The sequence below is a fragment of the Micropterus salmoides genome, unplaced genomic scaffold (genome assembly GCF_014851395.1).
Source record: "Micropterus salmoides isolate LMB-PRFRI ecotype aquatic unplaced genomic scaffold, ASM1485139v1 Ms_hic_scaffold_7, whole genome shotgun sequence".
Classification (NCBI taxonomy): Eukaryota; Metazoa; Chordata; class Actinopteri; order Centrarchiformes; family Centrarchidae; genus Micropterus; species Micropterus salmoides.
The window spans coordinates 9,579,064-9,596,288 of record NW_024044459.1 but is presented as its reverse complement, the minus strand read 5'-3'; the positions used below and the strand labels follow the sequence as shown (position 1 = coordinate 9,596,288).

At 40.0% G+C, this 17,225-nt stretch overlaps 1 protein-coding gene across 1 annotated transcript in view; it reads right to left on the bottom strand.

Annotated features, from left to right (window-relative positions):
- The window catches only part of fras1 (Fraser extracellular matrix complex subunit 1), a 246,426-nt gene that overhangs the window by 114,131 nt on the left and 115,070 nt on the right, over positions 1-17,225 (bottom strand). The window contains 3 exon segments of the mRNA XM_038703512.1: positions 624-767; positions 11,415-11,561; positions 14,757-14,900. Coding sequence (XP_038559440.1) covers positions 624-767; positions 11,415-11,561; positions 14,757-14,900 — 435 coding nt within the window.

Genomic DNA, 17,225 nt, shown 5'->3' with positions numbered 1-17,225 from the left:
TTGTATGTTAACTTATTTGGACAAAACTGGTAGTTCTATGTAAAATCAGAGGTCGAGCCCCCCCATATCGCCAAAATGGCATGATCCTTGTTTCGCTGCAAAGCTTCCACTGTGAGGTTGACAGTCGAATCAGGCTCAGCCCATCAAAGCCGAATCTTCAACTATCCAGGGTCAGCCCTAGTTCAAATAAATTCTTTGTTGTTTGGTGCTCTCTTTTTCCTGTTTTTGTGGATAGTGGCCAAACATGCAGGCAAATGTAGTTAAGGTAAGATATTTTCAGTGCAGCAAAAACTAACAACCATACAATCAGAGAGTCCAATTACTGCACCCACATCAGCAGAAAATAGACCAGAACACCATACACGTTTTGTTTTCTATGCAGCTGAATGTAACATTGTTTATCAAAAAAAGTTAAATAATATTCATCCTTAAACCAAGTTGGTTTTGTCACTAATTTCCATGTTAACCACATTTACATGCATGTGTGTTGGGTCTAGGTTAACTGATTTAATTCCTGAGGGGAAATTTATCTGTAGCAATTGATCCTGACCTTAGATTGGTCCAATTTTTTTTCCAAAAGAAAAACCTGCTACACCCATAATAGCAACTTGCCACAACTTTACCATAGCAGACGCCTTCTTGACCATAGAAACCATCACCGCAGTCAGGAACACATTCCCCCTCTTTGAGCAAGGCAGCTGGGTCCGAACATGACCAGCACTCCTGCTGGCCCGGCCCACGGCACTCTGAGCATGACTCATGGCAGCCTGGTGGAAAGAAAAGAAAATATTTACTGTAGGTATCTATATACTGTATATTGTCAGTGTAAAATTGTCTTAAATAACCATACCAGTATTTATGTCTTAGCCCACTTACTACATATCACATATACTTTTTATTCTTTTATCTACCACATGGAAATCATTACACTGTACATGATGTGTAACTAGTTTTTCAAATCATCTGCACTTCCTCCAATACAATAGAACAACAATGTAGCTTTGACGACAATAGAATAAGACATTGTGCTTATTGTGATGGATTACCTAAATCCAGCCTGTTTCAAATCTCTGCCTGGAAGGTAGGATAAACAATCAATATTCTTCAAAACTAGAAGCTTGGTTTGAAATAAATACACCTTAATACCCGTTGCGCATTAGGGACTCTTTTAAGGTTGTAAAAGAACACTATAAACAAAAGAGATAATCAGGACCTTGCAGATACTGTAGAGCTGGTTTGTGTGTGTGTGTGTGTGTGTGTGTGTGTGTGTGTGTGTGTGTGTGTGTGTGTGTGTGTGTGTGTGGTCTCCATAGCTGCCGTTACCAGTGGCATTTTATGTGTGGTGGTACACTAACACCACTGACAAGAGTGCAGACTGTGTGTGTGTCTCCTGTGTTATCAGGAGGCTGGAGTGAGGTGAGCTATGTGGGGAGTCTGCGTTAAAATTTAATAGTGTGTCTGTGTGAGTTTGTTTATGTGGTGTGTGTGTGAGTGTGTGTCTGTGTGTGTGTATGTGTGTGAGACAGTGTGAGCCAGAGAGACAAAGAGAGCCGGAAACAAACCAGGAACAAGAGAGAGACAGAGAGACACACACAATCTCGTAATTCGAGTGAATTAATCTTGTTTTGTTTTTGATGAAATGTGGGTTTACGTGTGTATTTCTGTGTCTTTGTGTCTTCATATACCGGCACACTCATCTGTCTGTATATGTGTATGTGAAATAGAAGCTCCAGAAACCTATTTCAACACCAACTGGTATGATTACACATGATTTCCCAGCGGCCCACAGACTGAAGCCAGATGCCACAGCAAGTGCAAAAAAACAAAAAAACAATGCACACAAAAAAGATAGACAAAAACAAACTTCAGGAAAACACAGGAGTGCTGTGAAAACTCTGGGGCTGAAACAGCTAACCTTGGCACTGATAACACTGTTTACTTCACTGTTTACTTACACTAGATTCCCAATGCTCATTCACCAGCTGGTGCTATTCTGTTCCAAAAAAATGACGTATGCATTAAGGAACCTTTGTGAAGGGTTTCCAGACTCAAAAATGGGCCTTCGGGATCGCCTTCACAAAGAGTTCATGTTCCATGAATATTTATATGAAACTCTTTCTGATCTTTTTTCACGTGCTTGTTCCCATTACCATCTAACTAGAGTTAACATCCCAAATATGTATTCCTTTCTTAAAGAACGCGGAAATGTTTGAGGTTTGTGGAAGCACCTTTAAAGTCCATGAATTCTTCCTAAAAAAGACTGTTCAAATGCTCTTCTGGGGTTCCCCTGTGGCTGCAGTCTCGAACCCCTTTTCTTTGAGGATTTTGAACAGATCAGGCCTTTAACCCCTCCTATCATGTTTCCGATCGTAAGAAAAAGTTCCTTCTTGTTGTCTTGAAGCCTCTTCTGTGATATAAGTGCTGTCAGATTTCACAGCCTTTCGTGGAAGGATTCTTAGAGGTACCTGCTGTGCAATGCCACTGGTTGGATCAAAACGATTCCATGAAGCCTTATTACCTTTTTGGTGCACTAAAAACAGAAAATGTGCCTTCATGCTTTAATATTTTAGTAGTTCACTGGATTTTCTTTCATTTCAGATGCCTGTTTTCCACACAAATTTGCACCTTAGTTTCAGATATAAAGTGGTTACATTCAGTAAAAAACATTTTCTACCCACTTTCTTTCTTGATTGGCAATTTGTTTGAAAATGCTCCCATACATCACCAGTTCTACAAGGCGCTAAACTTAAAATTGAAAGATAACAGTCTTGACTTGAAGTAATATTTGTGCTTGAATTTCCCCAGACCTCTAAGCTCTTTCTTTGGTTAGAACCACCTGGAGGATGTTTTTCTCCAGTTCATACGGACGCGTTAAAGAGAAAGTAAAGGTTCTTTTATCTAGTGAGAACCCCCAATATACCCTATTGGTTCCCTTTGAATCTCAGTGAAGTCTTTGGTTTTAAGAGTGTGGAATATAATGCTAAGAAATTAGACACTTTATAACCCCCAACCCATTCATCATCTCCTTGAAAAACAGGGTGTGAAGTTGCAAGGAGAAGAAAGCTAGATAGATAGCTAGATATGCAGGTGAAAATAGGTAGAGCGAATGAGGTCAAAGGACTACAGAAGTGAAAAGAGACAAAAAAAAACATGAAATTCAGAGGAAGGGAAGTGAGAAGAATTCAGAAAGGATAAGAAGTGAGCATATGCTTTAAGCACAATTCTTTTTATTTCCTCATTAAACAGAGACAATTGTCGTATCCACTGTCATAATCAGCCTTATTGCAGATCGTATTTTAATGCAAATTAAAATTCAGTTATGGGTTAAAAATTATAAACCCTTACTATTATTAAAATAACTAAGTTAGAGAACTGTGAATGTGCTCTCTTACCTTCTAAGTGAGACAGCTTAATTTGGGTTTGTTTATCTAATCCACACAGATTGTGTTATTTTTCTCCTTTTCTTTTTGCAGCGTTTTCTCATGCAAATACATTCCCATCCCTCCAACATATTTACTCCCAGTCATGTACAAGGTGACTAAAAGACTGCGTTCACTCTACATATGGCGTATTGTGCCTCCCTGATAACGTCGATACAGTACTTATTTTTGTCCGATTTTGTTACGTTTTGTGTCACATTATTTAGCATGTGGGGAAAAGAAAATTAAATTCTCTCTTCAGAATGAGTACTTTTCACTCTGTACCTTTTGAACAAATCACACCTTTCTTTGTTGGTCTCTCATTAACTCTCAACGTTCCTTTCCTTTTCATTTCTCTTGACATTCAGGGAGAAAATGACCAACCACCAGCCAAATCGACTTTTTACTGTTTTCACTGTGGGTGGATAAATCCGTCTTTTTGGCCACACTGCTGGTTTCAGCTCATGTCCGCGTGATATGAACATTTCTAAACAACTTTGAGAGACTTGAAAAACGTATCTTTTACAGTGAATACGCGTGTCTTTATTTATGGACACATTCGGCATGTGAGCTCTAACAATGTTTTCCTTCTCGGTACATCAAGTGCCTGTGGGACAAAAATTTGAGAGTCAGCTGCTGAAAACTATTGCACTCATGAGCTGGGCAGGGAAACCTTGAAGGGAAAGAATAAGTAAACACGGACATTGCGAAAATAACTATGAGTCGGTCATTTCTTACATTTACGATGTAGCCGTTTGGCAGCTGACTGTCAAACCTCACCATTTTCCAAGAGAACTCAAAACCACCAAAAGTTTTCAGAAAAGCACCGTGCAACTTTAACAGTTTTCATGGTCAAAAGTAAAGGTATAGAAATGTTCTCTGTGATTGATTACCTATCTCAGGCAGCTTTCAAGTATCTGTCAGTTCATTTTCATATTGCATTGACATGCATGCAAACTAGCAGCTGCCTGAGAGGTAGGAAATCAATCTAAAACTTTTATATTAAACTCTGAAATATGGATAGCAGTGAAGTATACACAATTTAAAGTAAGAAGGCTAAAACATGGACATGGATTAAAATGAATGACAAACTCTACTGAAATCACAGGACATGCCTGGCTTACAGAAGAGTAAAGTTTTTTGTTCAGTTCTGTGTGAGAAGGGTTAAAGTCCTATCCTCCAATGTGACAGGAAGATTGACAGGTGAAATAGTTACCTGGGCCACTTTTCAATTTTAATGCTCCTCAGCTTCCTATTTCCTTGCCATCATTTCCTTGTCAATCTTCTCTCTCTCAGTTTCTGAAGCTGTGCACTACTTTCTCTCTCTCCTCCCATGATGCTTCTCATTTCTCTGTCCCAGGCTTTTTCTTTGCCTCAGCCCTCTCTTGAGTTTCACATTGGATTTCTTGTCATCTCTCTTTCTCTGTGTGTGAGTCTCTGTTTCTTTCTCTCAAGCCTTTTTCATCCTTTCGCACCCATCAATTTTAATGTGTCTCTTTCTAGCTGTCCTCTTCTTGTTCTTCTTAGTATGCTGAAGATCCAGAGAGGATCCGTGGTACCTTCTCACAAAAATGATGATGCTCACACACTGTCATCTCTCACTGAATTGCATTATCTATACATCATAGTTATTCCACAGTCATTTCTAAACTATTCTTCTTGCAAATGAAGAAAAAGGATGAAACGGGCATCTACTGTATAAGCATTCTGTACAAGATGGGACTACATTTATACGATTGGGTCACTCCACACACACACACACACACACACAAACACACACACACCAAAAATGGTTATGGCCAACAGGGGGATTACACGTCCTTTACCTTGCCCCTTGCAGGAAAGCAATTTATTTTTCTGTGCAGCACGAAGCGCAAAGTTATCAGCAAATGTAATCCTAGCAGGCCAGTTGCCAAAAACCTCCTCTAAAGCCTACTCTGCATAAATCAGGGGAGGTTGAGATGAATGCACAGTCACACGGTGCAGCAGATAATCTTCGCTCTCTGTCCTTCTGGGACGGGCGAGGACACGCGATTACTGCGCTGCCGTGGTTCACAGCCCCCCGAACCTCAAGTGGTGCAACAAGATGGGATGAGAGATTCAGCAATTAAACTGAGCACTGAGAAAGCAGCTCTGCGAAGTGAAATAAAAAATAAAACAGGAGCTCGTTTTACAAAAATCCTTTTTACTGGAATGGAATCGGAAATGGAATCAGGTTTGCATGTGAATGTTCTTTTTTTTCTCTTATTCTGATACACGGTCACTGAGAGCATTATGCATTTGAGACATCCAAAACCTGTACAGACTTCGATTCAGAGACTGCTTCTGACTGCATGAAGAAAGAAAACATTTTTGAAACATTTCTTCTCGTTGGTTAAGCTGAGCTGCAGAATTAGCTCATCGAGCTTGCAGAAGAAAAAACAGATCTTCAACAAGAGCCATGAGTGGGTCCACATAAAGGGGTAAACAATGTTTTGTTTTATTTGGGGGGGGTAAGCATCAAGAAAAGACATTGGGTAATACAGTCAAGCTAGTACGTGAAACCCCTCCCAGCATTTTTGAGATTTCACAAAAGCAAAGTCTAATCTCAGAGCTGTAAAAATCATACCAAACAACAACAGCTGTCAATGCCAAAAGGTTTTCTACTTCAGAGAAAAAATTTAATGTGGCACTCTCAAAAGCTTTTCTTGTTCTCAGGTGAAGTGTGAATGAGAGGTCATGATGGAACAGCAGAGAAGTCATCAGGAATAAAAATGTTGGTAGACTATGCTATCAAAGCCAATGGTAGCATTTATTTTCAGAGATGTACTGAGTAAAAATAATGTTCTTAAACGAAGGCTGCACTGATATAATCTTACAGAACATCAGAGAGAGACTTTATGAATGAAATAAATTGACATTTTAAAGATGTTTATCAGCACGAAAAGCTCGACAAACTAATTTAAAAGGCTAACCAGCTTAGCGCAGGGTTAGTAACTCCTTTTTGAATGAAAAAAAAGGAAAGTTAAAGTGATGTCAGCTGCTCTCTTACAAGTTGAACAGTAACATAGTCACTATATTGATAAAAAAAAAAAACACTCCAATGGCTTATGTTGAACTGTACATGAACGCTTTTCTTCATCCACATTTACGTTATGACCGCATGTATGTTTCTGTGATTTCTATCTCCCAAAGGGTTCGTAACACTTTTATCTGCTCCTGTTAAAATGTCTTCTTTATTACATGGTTTTGTTGTACCTGATGAAAAGCTAATTTGGCTTCAAAATTAAGTAATAAAGAACTCGTTTTAGAGGGAGCAGATAACAGTGTTACAAGCCCTTTGGGAGATAGAAATCACTGCTTTTTGGACTCAGCACCTGAATAGTATAGATGTGTGTGTTTATCTCAAAGCCTAAATGAGAGAGGATAACCAGTGTGTGTTAAAAAGAAAAGATTAGTAACAATGGGACATATTGGACATGATATATTCTACACTGAAAACAGACCCTTCTTATGTTTCCTTTACTTTTTTTGCTCTGTCCCTTCACGACTTACTCAAAATCTAGTCTGCACAGTTGCTGCACAACAACAAGCCAACTGAATCTCACAGATCCATTAGAGACAGGAGGAAAAACAGAGGACAGAGAAATGGTTTCGAGAGGACAGAGAAAAAGGAGGAGGTGGCGGAGGGGAGAATAAAATCTTCAGCACAATGCCCCCCATAATTATTAACAAGCTTACTTTGAAAGCATGCACAAGCAGACGCAGTAAAGTCATGAGACAGAGGCATTAACAAAAACCCCACGGAGGCCTGCAGGGACACACCGGACTCTGGGTGGTCCTGGTCCTCTGCCAAGACATGCTACTATCCAGCGTTAATGCTTCCAGCACCTTCCAAACACCTCACACACTGATTACTGCTGTAAGCTCTCATGAATTCTACCTCTTCCCTCATTCCTTCCTTCTTTTTAACCCCATAAACAAATGCTGGAATAGGAGTTTACTCAGGCTAAATCCACCCTAATAGCCTCGACCTAAGCACCTATTGTAAGGCTCAACAATAAGGAGTGCCCAATTGCCCGGGGCAAGCAGAAAAAGCAGTGAAAAAGTACTAAAACAAAGTAGTAAATATAGCAACTCATTTGGCCGATGGGGCAATTGGAAAAACAACATGTCCTCACACCTAAACGACAAAATAGGTCCATTGTCAATTGTTCCGTAACGACATAAACAACTGTTTTCCAAAAAGAAAGGACAAAGACATATATGACCATTCCCAACACCAACATGTAGAAGCGTTGGCAAGTACAAATCCAGCAACAGATGTGCTGGACCTTAAGTTTGATGAGCTACAGTGCAAGCGAGCATTTCAGTGATCCTGGAAACAGGAGTTTACAGGAGGTGGGCAAAACTGCGCAGTTTGCCGCACGTTTGAGAGCAAGGTAGCCAAAACTGGGTCGTTCATCAAAGGCAAAAAATAATTAATTGATTCAGGCAAGTAGATTTCTGACCCACTTGCCCAATAGGCCAAATGAAAACACATTAATGTTGAAACACGCACTGATTTATAGTCACAGTGATAGCGAGTACCACTTTCCACTCCTTCTCTTTGCCTTTGTCTCCAGGAGAAACTGCTTGGGAAATACCAGGGGGGTTTGCTCACATTAAACTCAGTTGGAGGTTAAAAGAAATGGTCTGCTGACTAGTTAGCTCAGACACACGAGGGGTTTGTGTTGTGGAGAGATGCAGGATGAAAGCATGACAGGAAACTTCTTGCACAGCCGCCACTGTATTAATTTGTTTTTACTGTGCGACATCTGAAAATGAAATATCTGCAGTATTAATGCAGGATAGATGTTGGATTAATGCATGAGAGGGGAATTCTACAAGGGATGCCACCGGCTTATATGGCACCAAAACGATACAGAAGTGGCATAAATGTATGAAGAGGGATTTCCACAAAGAGTTTGTACAATATCTAACTCTATATGCAGTGCAGAGTGCTGAATGGATGAAGGCAGGATAGAACAAAACTGGCTTTCTACATTGGCTGATGCTGTCTATCCTCTTTAAGGCCGTCCAAGGAGCTTGTACACTGGGAGGTCTGGAATTCCAATTCTCCTGACAATATTCATTAAGGTGTGAAATTGAGCTACAGAACCGGACTGTAATCACATTGTGGTTACTCTCCTCTCTCTCACTCCCCCCCACCTCTCCTTTCTACCACTACCCATCATCCCCAGGAGTCACAGCAGGTCTTCCCAACTCGATGTAGGCGCTCAGCCAAACTGTTCAGAGTATATTAGCATGCCCACTGGGGTTTAGCTCACTGAGCCACGGTTTTATTTATTGGTCCAGGCTTTAGAGTACTGGGAGACCTCTGAGGTGGATTGGTTGAGTAACAGTCAATGTAGACTGCCCTCATTGTGCATTTATCCTGCATTAGCAATTTGTACAGTGGTTTCCAGCCTCCCTTCTTGCTTTAATCCACTGTTAAGACTCTTGGTAGGTTACAAAACAAGAATGCAAGTGTCTTCGTATGCTACACTTTTTAAACTTTGTTTAGTTTACTTTTTACTCGTTTACTTTTCCGGTCATTTGGTCTTTAATGGCACGGTCACAGCAGTGACTCTGGGTCTTCAGTTTGTCTAGTTTGTCTCTTTGTGTTTTGTGAGTGTTTGTGGGCGGGGTGCTGTCCTCTCTCTCCTGGCTCCCAGCTACCCGCTGATCACTCACACCTTATCAGGATCTGCATCTGCAGCAGTATATACAGTATATCCCGGTTCTTCAGTCACTCATAACTAGATTATTCAGTGAACTACCTTAGTAGTGTCTTGTCAGGCCTCTTTCGTGATTGCTCTTGCTTGTCTTCTGTGATTCCCCTGTCTAACAGGTGCTCTCTTGTGCGCCAGGAACACACTCCCCTGCCTGCCAGCTCACTCTAAACCCTACCTTGCCTATGAGACACTAGCAAACCACAACACAGAACCTGTCATCTCCTTTCACTCCAGCCACTGCCTGCCGCTCTCCACAACACCCCAGCATTGCCCCCAGCTCACGCCATCTCTATTCTCTGCTCCCTTTGTAATAAACATCTTTTACATTTCACAACCTGTTGAGTCTGTAGTCTGCTTCTGGGTCTAACAATCTGCTAAATCTTACACAACAAGAAATGTAAGTTTAAGTAATTTAGAAAGTACTTCCATGCTTGTAACAATCAGTCAAATCCCACTTACATCACAGTTACATTTTGTTCACCATAAGAAGGAGTAGACTTATGCCAGGATCAGAGTACACAATATCAGCCAGTTAATGGCCCAACATGACAGATGAAAGGCTTCAGGAACAATAATGAGCATCAGGTGTGACAATTTCTCATTCCATGTATGAGAAATTGGAAAGTGGAAGACAATCGACGTAGCATCTGCGAAGACTCCCAACAAAATAATGTGTTTCGTGACATTAACCCAAATGAGCACAGAGCAACACTGAGCAGAAAACTGTGGCGGAGCAAGAGAGGAATTATGTTGCTTGTGTTGGCAGGTGAACAGTGAACCTCAAGGAAACCTATTACTCTCTAACGATACCTTCTACAATGTGTGTTAGTACTAAGAAAAGAACGCAGTGTAGTGTAGCAGTAAATGTTTTGCTCCTGTGTTACCTGTGCAGCCCCTGATGTCTAAACCTTCACATGCTTTTCACCATTTTAAAAATATGCAAGTTATGCTTCAAACATTCAGTAGCCTTGAAATTAATTGCTGTCACAGAGACCCAAGACACTCCAAATAAATAACAGAAGGATTTGACAATCCAGCCTTTTGTTTTTTTTTAAAGGAATTATTTCCTGGCAGAGGCTTTCAGTTTTTTCCTGTGGGTGTTAAGTGATTGAAAGGAGGCAGAAAGCGTAGCATAATTCAGCAGTACTGGTATTAAAACACACCCAGATTTAGTTGAGTGAAATAACAATAAAACCAAAAACTATGAAAATTTAGACAGCAATTTTCAAGTCAATTTAATTTTAAATTTTCAAGCGCTAATTGGTTTTCATAACGCTCTTTTTAAAAAGTCTTTGTGGGCAGAGACCAAGAGGGGTAACAGAAAGGGGAGGGACATATATTGACAGAATATGTGAAGCACTCTCTGTATGCGCTTTAAAAGACAGTAGAGTTTAACCAACTTTTCCAAACAATCATGCCGGAGAGATTGAGCCAAAGTGCAGCAACACTTCAGCACGCATGCAATGAAAAGCAAGAATTCTTCAATATGTATTATATCCGAGCACATTTGGTTGCTGCTGTGCCTCCAAATACGACTGTTTTTGGCATTTTCCTAGAACTTAAGTCACAAAAGCAGCAATACTGAACAATAATGGATCCCAGAGAGCGCTCTCTATTTGGAAACTTCGTGAAATATTCAGTCGGCACATCCACTCAAGGTTATTCTGAACCAATCGCCTCGTAACGAGTCACATAGAGTTTATCACAGTCCCCCAAAACACTGTGATGCACCAACTGTTAAATTGCTTGTTTGAAAAAACTGTGGGTGGACGTTCTGCCCCACTGCCCAGAGGTAGACCTGAAACAAGTCGATAAGTCGGTATGAGGGTTCTGATATTGAGTAAGACAAAAGAATTGACATGGTATTAGATAATAGAAGTAGAGAGAATAAAAACATGTAGAGACACAAATCACAGAAGTAAGAAGAGAAAGGACAAGAAAAGGACATCAGGAAAGAAAAAAGACAGATCTTTGGCTAACTAACTCCGTGTAATATGGCATCCACTTCATTTTCAAAGAGAGGGATGCCATATATTGATGTATAGAATACAGCTTATGGAGAATTGAAAAACATTTGACTATAGAGCTCAGTACTAAAAGTTGTGCCGTAATTTCTTTTTTAGTGTTACCTTCCCATTTGTGCACTTTGTTAGTGGTTGAATCTCAGCGAAAACCATTTTGACCTCCACAATGGTATCCCGAGGGCATATTAAGTCACATGGCATCCAGTGATACTCACGGCGACAGTGTGTGTGGTCGTGCTGGTACGAACCAGGAGGACAGGAAGCCAGGCACTGGCCGCTATCTGCGCTCAGCAGAGGCAGGTAGGAGCCACAGGACTGGCAGTCCCACCTGCTGGAACAGGTGGCACAGGATGATTGGCAGGCTGGGGGAGGAGAGGGAAAGAGGGGGAGAGAGAGGGGGGGGGAGCTGTCAGTCACTTCAAAAATTAATTTTCTCTTCCTATGTGAGTTTCCCTGATGGTTACAGGACGGCCTCTCATAGCTGTGAACCCAGTAAAGCAACACTCACATTCATACCTAAGGTATATTTCAGCTTAAATGTTGCACACATTTTAAGCACATATCAACATAAAGGGGATAAACAAAATATGAATAAACTAATTGCAGTCAAATATTCTCAGCAGAAGATTCTGCATCTTCATAATCAAAAACGCTGACAAAACATTTTGCTATTTAAAACTAAATTATATCTGGTTTACCTGTACCTATGTATATGGCCCAAAGTGCTGTTAGAAACAAAGCACAAGTAGATCAGTTTTTTAACTGATTTAATCATTTCACAGCTGAAACTGGTAAGAACATCGCTCTAAAACGTAGAGCAGCGAAGAAAGTTCTGCAGAATACATTTTTTACACAGAGAAATAAGAAATGCATTATTTCATCCAAATATTCTGATTAAAACATCCTGTATGCTGTTAAAGATCTTTCACTTTGGCAGCTAGGTTCTTTGTTTGGTGCAATCTCCACAGACATAATAATGAAAACAGTGCATGTAGAATGTGGAAGAAAATGCAATAAGGAGACTTCCCATGCTCTTTAATGAGAAATCTCAAGATTACAGAATAAAAAGCAACTAAATCCCCTTTAAATCTCCCAGCCACCCACTCAGACAGAGAGAGCAGAAGGAAAGAAGAACAGAGAAGAGGAAGTGGAGATGTGAAGATGGAGGAAACAAAGATCAGGATCGCTATCAGTATGAAGATGATGACGACGAGGGAGAGGGCAAAAACAGATTGAAAAAAAGATTGGGAGATTGACAGACTCAAGGCAAAGGGAGAAAGAGATGTCAAGAAAGATGAAAAGAGACGATCTACAATGTGAGTTCAGGCTTGCAGCTTTATTTTCCCCCAACCCATGTCACCCACATGCACTGAGTAAAAAACTGTTAGGCTGTGCGGGATTGTGAGAACGAGCATGGTCTGGACTACTGGTGGTCTTTTTGGTTTCTTTAAATATCAGTCAAACACTGATCACACTAACACCCAACTGACTGTGTCCTGTGCACTGCTGAGTGGTAGCTAAATGACAAAACAAATACATCATCCGTGTGAAGCAAAAGTCCAATTAAATGCACAAATCTGAAAGTGGGTATTCAGAAATAATTTTAAAAAATACTAAAAAGAACAATTATGTCAGGTTTTTCATCCTTCAATAAAGTGTAAAATTAATGAAATGAGTGAGCTGCAAACACAAGTTTTGAGCCGTTGCCAATTACAGCCTGTACTCTACCCTATTGATCAGTCTATATATGTTTTGTCACTTTTTGACTGACAACTAACTAATTAAAAGTTCATTAGCTTATTGGCATTAAATGTACAAAAATGCCATTAACGCAATGCAGTTTTAAGTAGACGAACATTGTTTGCTGCACATCATTAAGGACTCCGTTTTAACACACATAAAAAACGTCTTTAAAAAGTTTTGACTGCTAAACTCTTATGATTGGTGTAGCTGCTTCTCAGAACCTGTAGTGTTCAACTGTGCTACTGTTGTGATGCTGTGAATAAAAAACAGGAGCAATTAAAATCATTCAGTTGTGTTGTTTAAAAGTTAGTTTTGGTTACTCATTTGGGAAACAGCACTGCACCATGTAGCACATCATTCATTTTTGCAAGTAATATGCAACAGAAGTCAAACAACCATTTGGTTTAGAAAGTATGATCCAAATGTAATCAGTTTTTATATATTTGAGGTATTTGTTTTGTAGTATTACTCATGTATCTGTTTCATATTCTTTGTAATGGTATATTGGGTGTTGTTATTTTATTGGTTTTATTTTTTCATCAAATAGGTATTGCAGATTTTTGATTATGTTCAGATTTGATCTGGTTTGTGTTATATGTTTGGTAACTTTTGTGATCTATTGTGCTGCTTTTATCTTGGCCTGAAAACCCTGCTGATCTTTATCTTTAGTGAGGCACTTTCCTGGTTGAATAAAGCTATTATAACACGGCTGCATCTATACACAGTCCACACATTCAGAGCCTAAGTGTGGAAACGATATTAAAGATTCAGCCGCTAGCATTAGCAGCTATAGGCTTCAAAGTTAATACCTTTATCTCTGCCTGATAGCTTTACAGCAACTGGGCATTTGGTGTTTACAACTTCATGAATAGCTGTGCGCAGTAAATGTCTGGCTCAGGAGAATAGGTCAATGGGATGGTACGAATTCAATGCAGTAAAATGCTAAGAAGATTACTGCTGTCGCGGGTCAGTTCCCGGTCAAGGTGGTGTGGCTGGAGTCGGGCAAACGTGACAGAGAAAAAGGAACAAACACGAATACAGAAAAATGGTTGAGGAGAAAAACATAGACAACACAGATACAGACACACACACCTACACACAGACAATCAATCTAGATGGAGACACTGCTGCAGTGCTAAATTTTAATGCATGCTTGCTGAGTTGCTGCTTTGACTTCCAAATGTTTCTTCTCAAATGTGCAGCCAAAGGTTTTGTCTGTTTTCAGCAGCTGATGCTTAAAGGTTAGCTTAAATTTAGCTCCTCTTTATGATGTTCAATAATTGATACGCTGAAGGAATAGATGCAGCTCAAATTCAGAAAATGGTTGAAACTCTTGACTCCATAAAAATGCTAACTTTTCTTTCTTTGCAGCCATCAGAAAGTTCAGGTAATGGTCAGCTAACTATGGTATTTACTGTAGGTGAGAGGTACTAAACCTGATTGCCAAACTGTGGTGTGCAGACCACAAGCAGCCTCTGTAGAGGTTCCAGTGGGTCACGACGCTGATCTTTTGTCTTATATCTGCCTTCTGTTTATCCTCCATGGACATCACCATCGCTGGAAAAAGTAAGTTGCACTGATTCCAGCAGTATGTGTACTGACTTCTGTGTGTTATGGGTTAGGGCTGAAATTAATTCTGCAATTCAGAGCCTCTAACTGACATAATTTCCAAACTTTTTTTCGAGTTGGTCCAATATTTTACCAACAACCAGGCAGAGAAAAATCTGTAGTGTAAAACTGCAGATAACCGCAAGAAAAAGGGGCAATTTTGAGCAGCTATTTTAATATCATATATATTCAAAAGACTATCCTACCTGCACATAATCGTCCTTCAGCATAGTAGCCAGCTGGACAGACGGACAGACAGCGGCCAAGATGGAGGAAGGCCTTTGGGTCCCTGCAGCTCTCACATTGGTCAGGAGTCCCCGAACATGACAGGCAGTCTGCATGGCACAGGACTGGAAAATACACATTAGATTGATTTAATTTAGAGAATTCAGTATAATATGTCTGTGTCTACAGTAAATATGTGGATGCTGGATGGAAAAAAGGTTATATATATGCATGACTACAAACAGAAAGATACACACACACACACACACATTCTAACATTCAATTTCATGCTGATTTTATTCTATACGTCTGGTGTTGCTGGATGCAAGACCACTCGAAGACTAGAAGTCACTCTCTTGCGCTCACTCAGCGACACACACATTTTGAGATTTAATTTTATGCAAACTCTAAACAGATTTGGCTCTGCACTGCACACTCAGTTAGCGAAGGCAGACAGATTTAACTGTGTAAAATGGCACACAGAAACACATAGTAAAAAAAATTCCAAATTTCACAAATTCCATCCAGTACATTTGGTTCTACAGTCAGACTGCGTTAGTGGTGGTAGAGAAGTTTTAGTATGTTCAATGTGCCCTACTGGGTGTTTTGGGGTAAATCTTCTGCTTCTCCTGTCGGCCAATAGCTCCACTGGTGCATTTTGTGATGAAGTGTTTAAACCTGCAGTGTGGAACTTTTGTCTCCCCCTTCTGACAGTGAGAGTAATTACACAACACTGTCGACACGTGCTTGTGACGTAAAGGCTCTGCCATACTGAGTTGCAGCTGTCGCTATGGTCGCTCCCCCCTTCAGCTCTGGCAGTCATTGCGTGTTGGCATAAAACACATCACTACTGGTTCGCCAGCACAGGGCCGTCGCCACAGACACCAGATTTAAAAACTGCGAATACAGAGAGATTTATCTGGCGGTGATCAGCGTAATTAGCAAAAAGCATTCGGTTGGCAAGGTCTTGGATGTAATGTTCATTTACATGTAAAAGTCCCACACTCTTAAGTTCTTTCTCTGCCCACACTTTTTTCCAGTTGGTCCAATATTTTACCAACAACTTATGAGAACAAGTCTGTTTCTTTAGTTTGTCCACCAACTGCACTTAAAAGTGTACTTACAACAAAATAGACAGCTGTTCAATCTCAGCCATGCTTGTTGCCATTTTTGCAACACATGTTGCCCCTCTGGCACAGGAAGACGTCCTGAAAATAGCAATATTAATGAGGACAACGTGTGACTTAAGTAAATTGTGGACAAAATCTGAGATGTGGGCAACGATTCAGAGGTCTGCAACCAGGCTTTCTTAAATTAAAGTCAATGCCAGTTGATGCCGGACTTGGGCTTTGCTATTTGCCAAATGGGTGTAAAACAAAGGCACTTAAAACAAGAATCAGTCGCATTTTTTTTCTTTGTAAAAAGTCTCCTGACAATGTAACAAGATAATCATTTGGTTGTCTACAAAAACTCACAGTTGCTGCTAAAATACACATAATAACTACTATTTTGCAATTACATTACAACACTTTACATAAAGCAAACTATGTAACTGCAGTGGAAACTAAAACTTTGCAAAGGTTACCATCAGATGTATTTCAGATGTAACAGCTCAACAAAAAATTATTAAAAATCCTACAGAAACAAATCAACAGTAACAATTTCAAAGCTGCCAACCTTTTCTCTAACTTAAAGTATCATCTGTGTAATTCATGTAGAAAATCCATAGGTCTACATGCTGATTCAAATGAAACAAGTAAACATGAATTTAAAAAATTACAATTCCTTTGAACTACATTGAAATAGAACTTTTCCATATCTAAGTCCGAGCACTTGTGACCTAAAAACTTTATTCCCTCGGGGTTTGTTAAAGTTCTTTTTTCATTTTTTAACTTAGGAGAGTTCTGAAGGCGTAAACAGTCTGTTTTTCTCTAGTTTACTATGGAACGAAACATCTGAAATGAACCCTTAAATACAATTAATGTATGAAAGAAGAAGAAGAAGAAGCAGAAACAATCCTGCAGAGACCCAGAGACCCATCTGTAGAAGTCTCTGATATCCTCTAGGCTCTTTTGAAAATGACCTGGCTTTTGAAAATCTGAAATACATGTCTCAAAAAATTGAATTGTCACTTCAGAAACTCCCACAACTCGAAAACCCTGTCAGCATCTGAAATTACCGAATCGAGGATGACAGCAATAACGCTGTCGTATCTGGATTGCAGAACAAGCGAACGCATGCAGCCTCTTGTCAAACAATATGCGGGGCTGCTTGCACTTGATTGCACTGTGATTGCTGCTTTCATTATGTGAATGTGTTGAGTAAATAAAGTGCTTACCGCTTGTAAAAAAGTGACTGAGGGATCTGATTAATGTGACGACTGCAGAACAGGGCAGAGGGAAGAGAAGAAGGAAAATAGGATGGAAAAATAAAAGGGGAAGACTAGAGGC